This window comes from Hypanus sabinus, chromosome 15, assembly GCF_030144855.1.
Source record: "Hypanus sabinus isolate sHypSab1 chromosome 15, sHypSab1.hap1, whole genome shotgun sequence".
Classification (NCBI taxonomy): Eukaryota; Metazoa; Chordata; class Chondrichthyes; order Myliobatiformes; family Dasyatidae; genus Hypanus; species Hypanus sabinus.
This window is the reverse complement of record NC_082720.1, coordinates 55,163,994-55,179,312: the sequence shown is the minus strand read 5'-3', so window position 1 is coordinate 55,179,312 and position 15,319 is coordinate 55,163,994. Positions and strand designations below refer to the sequence as shown.

The 15,319-nt window shown below is 42.0% G+C and overlaps 1 protein-coding gene across 1 annotated transcript in view; it reads right to left on the bottom strand.

The window, feature by feature from the left end:
• Positions 1-836: 836 nt before the first annotated feature.
• The window catches only part of zmat2 (zinc finger, matrin-type 2), a 58,646-nt gene continuing 44,163 nt past the window's right edge, over positions 837-15,319 (bottom strand). The window contains exons 5-6 of the mRNA XM_059990447.1: positions 13,501-13,646; positions 837-4,192 (exon numbers count right to left, since the gene is read on the bottom strand). Coding sequence (XP_059846430.1) covers positions 4,049-4,192; positions 13,501-13,646 — 290 coding nt within the window. The 3' untranslated portion in view covers positions 837-4,048. The remainder of the gene's footprint in view (positions 4,193-13,500; positions 13,647-15,319) is intronic.

Here is a 15,319-nt window from a genome sequence, read left to right as displayed (position 1 = left end):
GCATTACTTTACACTTTTCCTTCTGCACAGTGACATCCCAACTAGCTAAGCCAACCAGATACAAGGAACTCAAGCTCAAAAATCACAGATTCACACAGATCGCATCAATCTTCTACATTTCCTACAAACTATGACAACTGGCCTTGATTAGCTTCACAGTACTTCAGGACATCCTGAAAAAATACTGCATGAGGTTAAAAGAAAGAGGGAGAAGACTGTTAGAGGGATAGGTCAGATTTATTTTCAATGGGGTGAGATAGGACTGGGTTAATTTTGCTCCTATCCAAGGGTGGATATCTCTTGCACCTAATAAAGAGGTCACTGAGTGTATATTTGTGGTCTCCTGCTGCTGTAACCCATCCACTTCAAAGTTCGACATGTTGTTCATTCAGAGATGCTCTTCTGCACACCACAGTTGTAATGCATGGTTATTTAAGTTACCGTCACCTTGAGCCAATCTGGCCATCCACCTCTGACCTCTCTCATTCACAGGGTGTTGTCCCCCACAGAATTGCCACTCACTGGATGTTTTATTTTTGTTTCTCTCTGTAAACTCTACAGGCTTATGTGTAAAAATCCTAGGAGATCAGCAGTTACCGAGGTACTCAAACCACCCCGTCTGGCACCAACAATCATTCCATGGTCAAAGTCACTTAGATCAATTTCTTCCCCATTCTGATGTTTGGTCTGAACAACAACTGAAACTCTTGATCATGTCTTTCCTACATTGAGTTGCTGCCACATGATTGGCTGATTTGATATTTGTATTTACAAACATGTACTAGTGTACCTAATGAAATGGCCACTAAGTGTTTATCAGAGAAAAAAAACCATGATTCAAAAAAGAAAAATTCTGTTTACCTTTAATTAAAAAACAAAGGGTCACAGATGCTGCTCGGAAGTCACAGACGAATACAGAAAGAAAACCTTTGCATTAGAAAATGTCAACTGGAAGAGAAAAAGAAGACTAGTCAGAACACAGTACACATGACACGGAGGGAAACCTGACACAGAGGAAGATTGACTTACATTCAGATTATTTCTCAGATCATTCACCATTTACAAACAAGAGAAAATCTGCAGATGCTAGAAATCCAAAGCAACACACACAAAATGCTGGAGGAACTCAGCAGGTCAGGCAGCATCTATGGAAAAGAGAACAGTCAATGTTTTGGGCCAAGATCCATCATCAGGACTGGAATATCAACTGTTTACTCTTTTCCATGGATTCACCATTTACATTCAGGTCACTAGTGTACATACATTAGGCTTTTGCCCAGCAAAAGAGAATTCCTTGCAAATGATTGAACATGTTGTGATTTTTAGATTTTTTAATTTCAATATGCAGATTTTCTTTTAGAAATACAAGTAATAGAGGTGATATTGTTTAACATTGCACCTCTCCCATCTTATTACACCTTTTTTAGAAAGGGCAACTGTTTGTCATAAAATACTACAGCAAAGAAATAGGCCCTACAGCCCATCTAGTCCATGCCGATCACTTAATCTGCCTAGTTCCATCAACCTGCACCAGGACCATAACCCTCCATATCCCTCCCATCCATGTGCCTATCCAAACTTCTCTTAAATGTTGAAATCAAATTCACATCTACCATTTCCCACTGGCAGCTCGTTTCACTCTGAACACCTTCTGAGTGAAGTTCCCCTTCAGGTTTTCCTTAAACATTTCACCTTTCACACATAGCCCATGATCTCTAGTTCTAGTCTCACCCAACCACAGTGGGAAAAGCCTGCTTGCATTAACCCCATCTATACCCCTCTTCATTTTGTACGGCTTTAGCAAATCTCCCCTCAATCTTGTATGCGCCCGGGAATAAAGTTCTAACCTTTCCCTCAGGTCCTGGCAACATTCTTGGTCTGTTCTAATTGTTCTCTCATTCACTAATCCAAAAACAAACTATTTATTTAAAATAGTTTTAATGCTAGCAATTGTGATCTGGAATGTACTATGCACAAAGCACACAGAGAGGCGGATGAATATTTGAGAAGAGAAGCCTGCAGGTCCATGGACAGAAAGTGGGTAGAGATCCATTCACACTGGGGAGCAGGAACCCAGTCTGATTTCCTTCAGCTCACACTTGAAGACTGGCCCACTCATTGGGAAGGCATTCATTACCGAGGACCCCCTACCCCCCAGGCTAAGCTCCCTTCTCGTTGCTACTATCATGAAAGAGGTACAGGATTCTCTGATCCCACACCACCAAGTTCAGGAACAGATACTGCCCTTTATCACCAGGCTCTTGACCCAGTGTGGATAACTTCACCCACCTCAATACTGATTCCACAATCTACGGACTCTCTTTCAAAGACTCTACAACTCATGTTCTCAATATTATTTATTTACTTATTTATTGTTTGCATTATTGGTTGTTTGTCAGTCTTTGTGTGTATCTTTTCATTGATTCTATCGTATTACTTCATTCAATGAATGCCCACAAGAAAATGAAACTCAGGGTAGTATTTAGTGACATACGGTATACGTACTTTGATAATAAATATACTTTGAACTTTAAGTCAAAGTTCAGTATAGATTGTGGAACCATTCATACACCTAGCGACTCACTGGGCCACAAGCAATATTCATTAAAGTAATGAGATGTATTAATTAAAGGCTTGTACATAAAAAGGTGAGAAATAAGTCAAGAGGCCCAGAAAAATGCTTGCAGTTCAAAAGGACAATGTTGTGTGTAGTTTTGGCAGTTTAAACCCCTCAGTGACATGCACTCCCCCCTCATGCTGCACACAACACAGTTCTCAGTCAAAAGAATTTTTCAAGGGCCTGAATTGTCTTTGACAGTCAATCAAAAGATGCTTAATAAAGGATTTGTATTGTACATCTAGATTAGAACCAGAGAAAGTTTAACAAAAATCAAGTATGTGACCATTTTTTAAGCTCTTTATGATTTACTGGCAGTGTACTGACTCCAATGATGAGGAACACTCTAGAATCACAACTATTCAATATGCAACAGAACATACTCGGCTACAGGGACGTCATGTTCCGCCATGGACAGTCCCCAGCCCGGCTGCAAAAGGAGGAGGGTTGGGCATAGGGCTAGCAACCCCATCCTATAAAAACCCACAGCTACAGAAACACCAACAGAAGCTCTGAAGACCTCATCACTGGGAGACTGCCTGGAAGACATACGAAGTCATGATGAAAGCAGAAGCCACAGACTCAGGGTAGAGGAATCTGGCAAGCTGATATCAGCGACCTATGTCCCAGTAGGGGTGATGGACTTAAGACGACGACAGGGCCATCGCAGCTGCTTCTAATACTTTGGACAACTTAAGCAAAAAAATGCTACTTAATAACTATTCATTGGAATCCGCCGTCCAGCATCCTCTTTCACAAAAGAAGCAAAACCAATTGTAACAACCCCAAACTTGTGCTGATTTTGATCATCAGTTCTGGTATGAGGCAGAAATTGAACCAGAGGGTTCCTTCCCTGCAGGCAAGTTAACAGACTGTTAGGAGCAGAATTAGGCCATTGAGTCTTTTTCACAATTCCATCATGACTGATTTAATTATCCGTCTCAACTCCATTCTCCTTCTCCCCATAACCTTTGATGCCCTGACTAATCAGGAACATATCTCTGTTTTAAATATACCCAAGGACTTGGCGGTCTGTGGCAATGAATTCCACAGATTCATTGCCCTCTGGTCACCATCTCACTCAGGAGAAGGAGAATGGGGAAAGCTGGGGAAACCATCGCAAACTACAGTACTTCAGCACAAAGGAAAACACCTCCAGGTCAGCCGGGATCTAACCGAATGTTCAAAGAGACAGAAAGATCTCCCCCTGCTTGTGAATAAAACTAAGTAACTGAATCCAAAAGCATCTTTCATTGAAAGGCTGAGGAAGGGATAACTTTTCTTTTTTTTAAAAAATCCTTTATTAATAAACACCTTCATTCACACTACACGCAACACCATTTTAAATGGGACTAAGGAGGCAAGGGAGAGAAAGAAAGAGGGAGGAGGAAAGTCACAGAAAGGATGTCCGATGTCCAAGTGGTGGCTCGGTCAGCTGCTCTTCTTTGATGATCCAAAGCCGGAGAATCCCATCACCGCTGCCATCTCATCATCTTCCTCGAACGTCAGCTCCTCTTCTGCTTTTCGTTTCTTCTCCTTCAGTTTCTCCTTCCTATATGCCTTTGCTTTTTCTTCCTGTAACAACAGAAAACATATAGTTGCCACTTTACTAGGTATACCTGTACACCCACTCGTGAATGCAAATACAGAAAGGTACCAGAGAAAGGCCAGTAACATCATGTAAAATCGCATCCACCCTGCTCATGTCACACTCCCATCAAGGAGGAGGTTATGTGGCATCCATGCCTGGACCACCAAACTCAAAAGCAGTAGCAAGGCTGATCACCTCCTCTTCCCACTAACCCACTACTTTATCATTTCCGGTCAGACTCACCTTATGTCCATACACTGAATCTACATACATAAGTTATTTTACGAATTTATATTTATTGCGTTTTTTTATTACTGTATTGTGTTATCAGGAGTGACACTTATTTTGTTCTCTTTACACTTGTGTACTGGAAATGACATTAAATAATCTGGAATATCTAATCAGCCAACCATGGGGCAGCAACTCAATGCATAAAATCATTCAGTCATGTTCAGACCAAACATCAGAATGGGGAACAAATGTGATCCAAGTGACTGGCTGTGGAATAATTGTTGGTGCCAGACAGGGTGGTTTGAGTATCTCAGAAACTGCTGATCTTATGGAATTTTTACACACAACAGTCTTTAGTGTTTACAGAGAATGGTGTTTAAAAAAAAAAACACTTCTGTGGGGGAAAACATATTGTTAATAAGAGAGCTCAGAGGAGAATGGCCAGACTGGTTCAAGCTGACAGAAAGGCAACAGGTATGCAGAAGTACATCTCTGAAAGGATGTTCAAACATGTCAAACCTTGAAGTGCATTTACTATAGCAGCAGAAACCAAGAACATACACTTTATTGGGTACAGGTGACTATTGAGTTTAGTTCCTTTAACGTAATATCCCCCATAAGGTGGTTCACCAGAGCAGAATTAAATAAAATTTTGACATTAAGGACACAGAAGGAGATATTAAAATCCTGGTTAGACCACATTTTGAATATTGTGTTCAGTTCTGATTACCTCATTATAGGAAATATGTGGAAGCTTTAGAGAGAGTGCAGAGGAGATTTATCAGGATGCTGCCTGGATTAGAGAGCATATTTTTTGAGGCAGGTTGAGTGAGCTAGTACTTTTCTTTTTGGAGCGAAGAGGATGAGGTGACAAGAGGCATAGATCGAGTGGTCAGCCAGAGACATTTTCCCAGGGTGGAAATGGCTAATACCGGGGGAGCAATGTTAAGGTGATTAGAGCAAAGTATAGGGTGGATGTCAGAGGTAATATTTTTTAAAAGCACTGGTGTGTGGTAGTGGTAGATACATTAGAGACATTTAAGCGACTCTTAGAAAGGCATACAGATGAAATGGAGGGTTATGTGGGAGATAACGGTTAGATTGATCTTGCAGCTGATGAAATGGTTGGCACAAGATCATGGGCTGAAGGGCCTTCACTATTCTATATTTATTGACTGCAGTATACCATGTTAAATGGAGGACCAACTCATGGTCTATACTATGCCAGTGCCATAGACTGGATTGATTCAATAGCTTTTATGAAGCCCTCCACTGGTCATGGGTGACAATGGATGTTGCGTCCTAACTGTCTATATTCTATGCAAGCCAGGGCAGTATGATATGGAGAGCAAGCCCATGCAGCAAGCTCCCCTCTCCACACAGCTGATGAATCCAAAGGAAAGGCAGAGACTGATACCTATCAGCATTTGAAGAGTTGCCAGTCAGTGTGAACTCAACATAGGACTGCCTTAGAGACTTCAGTTCTGGATTTTTCCCTTGGAGTTTACTCCCAAAGACTTCCCCATGAGTGGGTATAGCCGCAATCTAGCAGAAGCTTGAGGTCAGAGTTTTCCTTCTCCTAGGTGAGCTGCCAACCATGGCTGACTAGCCCAATCTGCCCAAAGTGACTGGTTTTAAGGCACCAGTAACCCTCTTTTGTCCCTTCTCCTGTCAGTAGAAACTGTTAGTAGCTAAGCCACACGTGAAGGCCAAGAACTGGACTGGGTTGTCAGGGGCTATTTGAGACACATGCCATTGGGAGCATTTGATAGGTAGTGGGAGCTTATCCCCATCCCCACCCATGGCTATGATAACCTTAAGGATTTAATAGATATTCAAAGCCTCCAACTGAAATGACAAATGAAATAAAAAATGTTTTTGTCTTTACTGAGACAATCACAGCAGCTTCTGTGGGATCAACCAGACGTCTTAGTCTTTTGTAGTAAACATTTTTTTACAATCACAAGAACCTGCTAGACATTAAGCACTTAATGTAATGCAGGTAAATCCTATCAGTGGGTGGAGGAACTGAAGGAACTGGACTTTGTGTAGATCATGCTACTGCCCACTTCAGAGAAGCATTAGTGTGCAAAGGTGCTGTGCAGTCTAACAGTGAGTGATTGTCTTAGTCCCTTTTCTTGTGATCACAAAACCCTGTTGGACATTGTTAATATGGAATGCTGCAAGTCTGATTCACTGATTTATTGGCCGGCGGCGGTGGCCAACAGTGGGAGGAGCTGTGTGGCCTCGGGTACAACGAAGACTAGGCCTCAAGCCATGGTATCACCTGTTTATAGTTGCCCACGAGAGACATGTCGGAGTCTGTGCTGCCCTCCTCCAGTGTTCACTCAGCAGAAGTCAAGCAGACTGCTGTCATGGACTAAGGGTTTGGACTATATTTTTGTGTGACTGTATTTTACTGATATGAGCTTACTATCTTATACATGCTATATGTGCCTGTGCTGTGTGTGTGTTGCAAATATGCTTTGCACCTTGGCCCTGGAGTAAGGCTGTTTCATTTAGCTGCATTCATGGGTATTAATGTCCAGTTCAATGACAATTAAACTTGAACTTAAACATCAGTGCCAAATAAATTCAGAGCACCATTAAACACACTTAAAAGGTGCATCCATCAAGGACCCCCGCCACTCAGGCCGTGCTCTCTTCTCGCTGCTGCTATCAGGAAGAAGGCACAGGAGTCTCAGGGCTCACCACCAGGTTCAGGAACAATTATTACCCCTCAAACATCAGGCTCCTGAACCAGCGGGGATAACTTCACTCAACCTCACTCGCTCCATCACTGAACTGTTACCGCAACCCATGTGCTCATGTTCAAGGACTCTTCATCTCATGTTCTTGATATTTATTGCTTATTTATCATTAATATCTTGTCTTTTTTTCTTTTTGTATTGGAACAGTTTGTCTTTTTGTACATTAGTTGTTTGTCCACCTTCTGTGGTTTTACATCGATCCTGTTGTGAATCTTGCCAGAAAATAAAACTCAGAGGTAATATATACTGTACGTACTTTGATAATAAATTTTATTTGGTACTTTGGAACCTCAGATGTCAGAGTTTACTCATTGATGTAGTGTTGCACATAGTACTCTTGAACCCAAACCCTTGGTACAGAACTGGTGCCAGGGAGTGAATGGAGTTTGTCTATTAGAGACTGAAAAGAATATAGTTCAGAGGAACTCAGGCTAAAGATTCACAATGAAATTGCACTGCACAAGTCTCCTCTCTTCCCATACAAGCATCTCTCGATTCCTATCTCCATCATAATTATTCCGATTTTTTTTCTTTAAAAACATTTCAACCAATTGTCTCAAACAGTTCCTGAGGGAATGAGTCCCACTGATTCACTACTCTGGGTAAAAAGGTTCCTCCTGAATTCCCTGTTGGGTTTATTAGTGGCTGCCTTGCATTTGACGCCTAGCTTATGTTCCTGCAAGGATAAACTTGCAGTGGATTTTAAAAAAACGAAGGCAAAATTCCACAAGTCTGGAATAAATTCGACTGGAAATATAGAATAGGTAAACAGAAATGAGAAAGAAAAGTAACTGCTTCACTGGGAGCATTTACACATTTAATTGTATATATTTATACTATATATGTTACATATTTCTACTTATTTAATGTTTTGTTTCTTATTATAACATAATTTTTATTAGGAATTGCCATGTACTACTGCTGTAAAACAACAAAAATCAGGACATATAATAAATCTGATTCAGATTCATATTCGGGGATTCTCCATTTGGACACATTAATCCAGCTTTTCTGCTGCAATGTTTGTACATTTTTTCCTCACCCATTTACAGTTTGAAGTTTAAAGATTAGCTTTATTTGTCACAGGTACATCTAATCATCAAAACAGAGCAAAATGAGCCATTTGCATCATCGACCAAGACAGTCTGAGGATGTGCTAGAGGCAGCCCCTCCCCCCAAATGTCACTCTGCTTCTGGCGCCAATACAGCTTGCCCACAACTCACTAACACATATATCTTTAGTATACAGGAAGAAACCACAGATTCCGGATGAAATCCAGGTGCTCACGGGAAGAATGTAAAAACTCCTTAAGAACATATACATAGAATTAGGCATTGAGCAGAATTAGGCCATTCAGCCCATCATGGTTGAGTTATTATCCCTCTGCACCCCATTCTCCTGCCTTCTCCCCAGAACCGTTGACACCCTTAATGATCAAGAAGCTATCAGCCTCTGCCTTAAGTATATATACAAATTTTGCTCCACAGCCACCTATGGCAATGAATTCCATAGACTCACACCACCCTCTGGCTAAAGAAATTCCTCATCTCTATTCTAAAGGGAAATCCTGATATTCTGTTTCTTTCCCTCCTAGTCCTAGACCCCCACCCCCACCACTACAGGAAATATCCTCTCCACATCCACTCTTTCTGGGCCTTTCAATATTCAATAGGCTTCAATGAGATCCCCCCCCCCCCCACCCATTCTTCTAAACTTCAGCAAGTACAGGCCCAGAGCCATCAGACGCACCTTGTACGTTAAACCTTCTTTACCGAGAACACCGATCATGATCACAAGATCACTGGTGCTTACCGGTATGCCACCATGTCGCCCTCAGAACTTCCGTATAATCGGTGGCAGGATTATTTCATTCAAGTGATAGCAAGCTACCTTCTTGAATGACCAGTGGGCACAGCCTCAAAATAGAGGGATGTCCATTTAGAACAGAGATAAGGAGGAACTTCTTTAGCAAGGGGGTGGTGAATCTGTGGAAGCTAGGTCGCTGGGTACATTTAAGGCAGAAGTTGATAGGTTCTTGGTTAGTCAGTGCGTGAAAGGTTACGGGGAGAAGGCAGGAGAATGGGGTTGAGAGGGAAATGGATCAGCCATGATGAAATGGCGGAGCAGACTTGATGGGCTGAACGGCCTAATTCTGTTCCTATTTCTATGGACTCCAATGCTCTGGTGAAGGTGGTCCACAGGACTGTAGGGGAGTGAATTCCTCTATTTAAAAATCTGTGATGTAAAGAAATGGTAATACATTTCTAAAGCAGGAAATTACACAATTTGAAAGAGGAATCTGCAAAGGATGGTTTAAAATGCCCTTGTTATTCGAGTGATAAAAAAACAACCTCAAGACACAAACTCAAACTATTAGGAACAGCTAATAGTTCCCCACCACCATCAGTTTTCTGAATGGACAATGAAGCAACCCATGAACACTACATCACTATTTTACTCTCCCTTTGCACTACTTACTTAACTGTCTATATTGCTTATCATAAGTTATAGGTTTTTTATTTACTGCACTGTACTGCTGCTGCAAAAGAACAGATTTCATATAATTTTTTTATTTTTATTTAGAGGTGCAGTGCAGAACAGGCCACCCCAGCCCAACAAGACACACACCTAGCAACCCAACAGTTTAGCACTAGCTGAATCGCAGTACAATTTACTAAGAGCTATTAACCAGTATGTCTTTGAACTGTGGGAGGAAACTGGATCACTCAGAGGACACCCACATGGTTCACAGGCAGAATGTACAAACTCCTTACAGACGACACCAGAATTGAACTCCGAACCTCAGAATACCCCAAGCTGTAATAGCAACATGTGGCAGAGAATGACATATTTCAGTGATGTTAAACATGATTCTGACAGGGATTGTCAGTAGAGTCTCCTAGTAAACGGGGTGCAGATTGTCACTGATGCACAATGCAATCATTGCATGCCAATGATGAAAAGTGGAGGTTTGTCACAGTGCATGGGTACCTATCAAGTGGATTATAGGTCCTCTCCAAGTTATGGCTGGCTTCCATTTCTAAGAATTCTTTGCAACTCAGACAGTTTGCAAGTCAGAAATGCGGCCATGATCCAATATCCCACACAGCAAAATGTGCCTATAGCCCCACAACTATCCTGAAAATCCCACTCCACCGATTTCCTAAATACTTGCATTTACAGTTGCATGCTGGGCATTCATAAACCTGACAGGACCACCATTTTTCTTTTTATCATGAGTTGCACTCCTTACTTAGAGATGCAGCACAGTAACCAAACTGGCCCAACAACCAAACACCACCCAATTAACCTGTGACCAATTAACCTACTAACTGATACATCCTTAGAATGTGGGAGAAGACCCACATGGCCACAATGGAGATGTACAAGGTGGGAATTGAATCCAGGGTGCTGGCACTGTGAAGTGTTACACTAAGCACAAGGTTACCATGTCTCCTGTTCATCCCTCCCATGTTAGCATAGTTTAACACATTAAGCTCTGTAAATGACTATGTCTTCCTTGACTCCAGCATTATCCCAACCACAGATGTTAATCTGAAAGTCCAGTAGTCTTGTGTTTTTTTGCTTCCTACCCATCTTAGATAACAGGGTCACGTTAGCAGTTATTCAGACTGCTCACTCAGAACTTTTTCCAATACCCCATGCAAAAGGGATTGTTAATGTTCTACCCTTCTATTTGAAACTAGCCCACTGTTGTAGAACATAGAAATCTACAGCACATTACAGGCCCTTCAGCCCACAATGTTGTGCGGACCATGTAACCTACTCCAAAAACTGCCTAGGATTTTCCTAGCACATAGTCCTCTATTTTTTTAAGCTCCGTGTACCTAGCTTAAGAGGCTCTTAAAAGACCCTATTGAATCTGCTTCCAGTACCACTGCTGGCAGTGCATTCTTCGCACCCACCACTCTCGTGTGGAAAAACTTAACCCAACATCTCTTCAGTACCTATTTCCAAGCACCTTAAAACTATGCCCCCTCATGTTAGCCAATTCAGTCCTGGAAAAAGCCTCTGGCTATCACACAATCAATGCCCCTCATCATCTTACACACCTCTATCAGGTCACCTCTCATCCTCTGTCACTCCGAGGAGAAAAGGCCAAGTTCACTCAACCTATTCTCATAAGGTGCACCCTCCAATCCAGGCAATATCTTTGTAAATCTCCTCTGCACTCTCTCTATAGTATCCGCATCCTTCCTGTAGTGAGGTGACTAGAACTGAGCATAGTACTCCAAATGGGATCTGACCAAGGTCTTGTATCGCTGTAACATTACCTCACGGCTCTTGAACTCAGTCCCACAGCTGATGAATGCCAACACACCATACTCCTTACAACACTATCAACCTGTGCAGTTGCTTTGGGTGTCCTGTGGACTCGGAACCCAAGATCTCTCAGATCCTCCACACTGCCAAGAGTCGAACTATTAATATAATGTTCTGTCTTCACATTTGACCTATCAAAATGAACCACTTCCCACTTACTTGGGTTGAAGTCCACCTGCCACTTCTCAGCCCAGTTTTGCATCCTATCAATGTCCTGCTGTAACCTCTGACAGTCCACCACACTATCCACAACACCCCCAGCCTTACTTGGGATATCTGCAGTGCCCTCCATTGAGAGAACTGCTGTAAAGAATTCATTTCAAATTGCCTTCCAGTCCTTCTTCCTCATTAATTCCTCAGCATGTCTTTCCAGGTCTCGCACATTTAACATTATCTACTCTCTTTTTATTCACTGATGCCCTTGCTGTTCATTTTCATGTTACTTGCCAGCTAATTCTTGTAATCAGTTTTGTCCTTCTTAATTAGTTTTACAGTTTCCCACTGCTGTTTCCTGAAAAACTCTCAGTCTTCTCAAAGCAGCAGCAGAAAATTGTGAACTTAGTCAGCTACATCATGGGCACTACCCTCCAAAGTATCAAGGACATTTTCAAGGAGCAATGCCTCAAAAAAGTGGCATTCATCATTATGGGCCCCCAGCCCTTAGGTCACTGTCTTGATCTCACTGGTACCATTAGGGAGGAGGTACAGAGAGTGAAGGCACACACTCAACAATTCAGGAACAAACTTCTTCCCCACCACCATCTGATTTCTGAATGGACAATAAACACTACCTCACTACTTTTCTTATTTTAATCATTGCACTACTTTAACTATTACATACTGCATATAATATACATAATACATTTTAATTTTTTATATATATATATACACACACACTTACTGTAATTCACATTTTTCTTTATTATTATGTATTGCATTGAACTGCTGCCGTAAAGACAACAAATTTCATGACATTTGTGAGTGATGATAAACCTAATTTTGATATCAGTCTCTATTGTGGACTGACAGTGGGAAGGCGGAAGGGAGAGGGAATCATGGTTGGAAAAAGGGGAAGGTAGGGAAACGGGAAGCACCAGAGAGAACTTCTCTAATGATCAATAAACCAATTGTTTGGAATCAAATGACCCTGCCTGGTGTCTCAGGGTTGGGTGTGCCTGCACCCACACAAACCTCCCTCCCCTGGCACTCCACCCTTACTATTTTGCAACGTGCCCTACACCCCTCCCATTGTACTCCACCCTCACCATTGCCAACATCGTTTGTTCCCACCTGATTTTACAAATTCAGTCTCTGCTCCACATTGACAAATACAATTTTATGCAAAAGTCTTGCACAATACTGTACATAAAGAAAGGTGCTGGAAAGGGCCAGCAGCATCATGAAGGATCCACCCACCCTACTCATGTCCCACTCCCATCATGTCCCACCACTACTTTATCATTTCCACAGATTCACCACCCTCTAGCTAAAGAAATTCCTTATCATCACTAACATAAACACAAGAGATTCTGCAGATGCTGGAAATCCAGGGTAACACACACAAAATGCTGGAGAAGCTCAGCAGGTCAGACAGCATCTATGGACAGGAATAATCAGTCGAAGTCCTGATGAAGGAGCTGGAACAGAATCATCGACTCCTTCCCCTCTCCTCCACCATCTTATTCTTGCTATTGTCTCCTTCCTTTCTAATCTTGGTCTTGGTACAAACATCTCTTTATTCCTTTCCACAGATGCTACCTGACCTGATGAGTTTCTCCAGCATTCCATCTCAGTTCTAAAGAGATGTCTTTGTATTCTGTAGCTTGTTCAGGCTTCCATGTTGTTAATACTACATGATATAAACATGTTAGGAGCAAGCATCAAATCCACACCAAATCAAGCACTCCTATCCCCAACGCCCGTAATTCCTTCTTCTGTAACTCACTTCTTCCCGCAGCTCCTTCATGCGTTCCTCAAAGTCATACTCCTTTTGTTTTTCCTCAATTTTCTTTTTATTGATTTCAAAGCGTTTCTTTACTTGGTCCAATGTTGAGCGCTCCACCTTCATGGACATACCCAGGTTCCTCTGGTCTGTCAAGCAAAACAGAAACATTATTACCCAACTTGTTGCAAAAAGAGAATGCCTCTATAAATTGGCATTACTTTTAAAACAACTCATTTTCAAGAACATTGTAACTCATGTTCTCATATTTATTGCCTATTTATCTTTTCTTTTTGTATTTGCACTGTTTGTAAATCCTTTGAATATTGGTTGTTTGTTTTGCTATGTGTGATCTTTTATTAATTCTATCTTTTCTTTGTATATACTATAAATGCCCACAAGGAAATGAATCACAGGATAGTTTACGGTGATAGATACAGTATGTACTTTGATAATAAATTTACTTTGAACCTTGATCATTTACAATCGCAACAAATAAATCATTGAACAGTGGGAAAGGAAGCAAAACGAGGACCCATTTGACCAGAAGACATAGAATTAGGCCACTCAACCCATTGATTCTCTTCCTTCATTCATCATGGCTGATTTATTATCCCTCTGAACCCCATTCCCCTAGGATACAACTAGCCTCTAACCTGATGGTATGAACACTGATTTCTCTAACTTCTGGTAATCTCTCCCTCCTTCCCTTCTCCCTTTCCTCATACATCAGTCTGGCCACCCTCTCCTCTCCTCACCTGCACATCACATTCCTCTGGTTCTATTCCCACTTGCCTTGCTCTCATAGTCCACTCTCCCCTCCTATCAGATTCCTCCTTCAGCCCTTCAACTCTTCCATCGATCACCTCCCAGCTTCTTACTTCATCCCCTCTCCCAACCCAACTCCCCCCACTCAGCTGGTCTCACCTATCACCTGCCAGCTTGTACTTTTCCCCCTCCCCCACCTTCTTACTCCAGCTGCTTCCCCCTTCCTTTCCAATCCTGATGAAGGGTCTCGGCACAAAACATCAACTGCTTAATCCCCTCTGTATGTGCTACCTGATTTGTTGAGTTCCTCCAGGATTTTATGCATGTATTGTTCAAGATTTTTTAGCATCTGCAAAATCTCGAGTTAACAATATATGTTGATTAACCCCCAGTTTGACCAGTACCATTTTGAAATTCAGAAGAATAGTTTGGCCTTGAAGAGAGTGCAATATGAAGATTGAGAAAGTTTTAAACACAAGAGATTCTGCAGATGCTGTAAATTCTGCAGATGCTGTAAATTCAAAACAACACATACAACATGCTGGAGGAACTCAGGCAGCATCCAGGCAAAAGCATAGACAGTCAATGTTTCAAGTCAGGACTGGAAAGGAAGGGGAAGGATACTAGAATAAGAAGATGGGGGACGGGCAGGAGGACAAGCTAAAAGGTAATAGATGAAGCCAGGTGAGTGGGGATGGGGGGATGGGGAATGAAGTGAGAAGCTGGCAGGTGATAGGTGGAAAAGTTCAAGGGCAGGATAACAGGAAATCCAGTGGGAGAGGAGAGTCGACTTAGGGAGAAAGTGAAGGAAAAAGGACACCAGGGGTGGGTGACAGGGAGGTGACATGATGAGGTAAGAGGTCGGAATTAGGAATTGAAGAGGGAGGGAGAAGTGTTAAAAATTATCGGAAGTTGGAGAAATCGATGTTCATGCCATCAAGTTGGAGGCTACTGAGATAAAATATGAGGTGTTGCTCCTCCACCCTAAGAGTGGCCTAATCGTGGCAGAAAAGGAGGCCGACCAACATGTTGGAATGGGAACGGGGATAGGAAT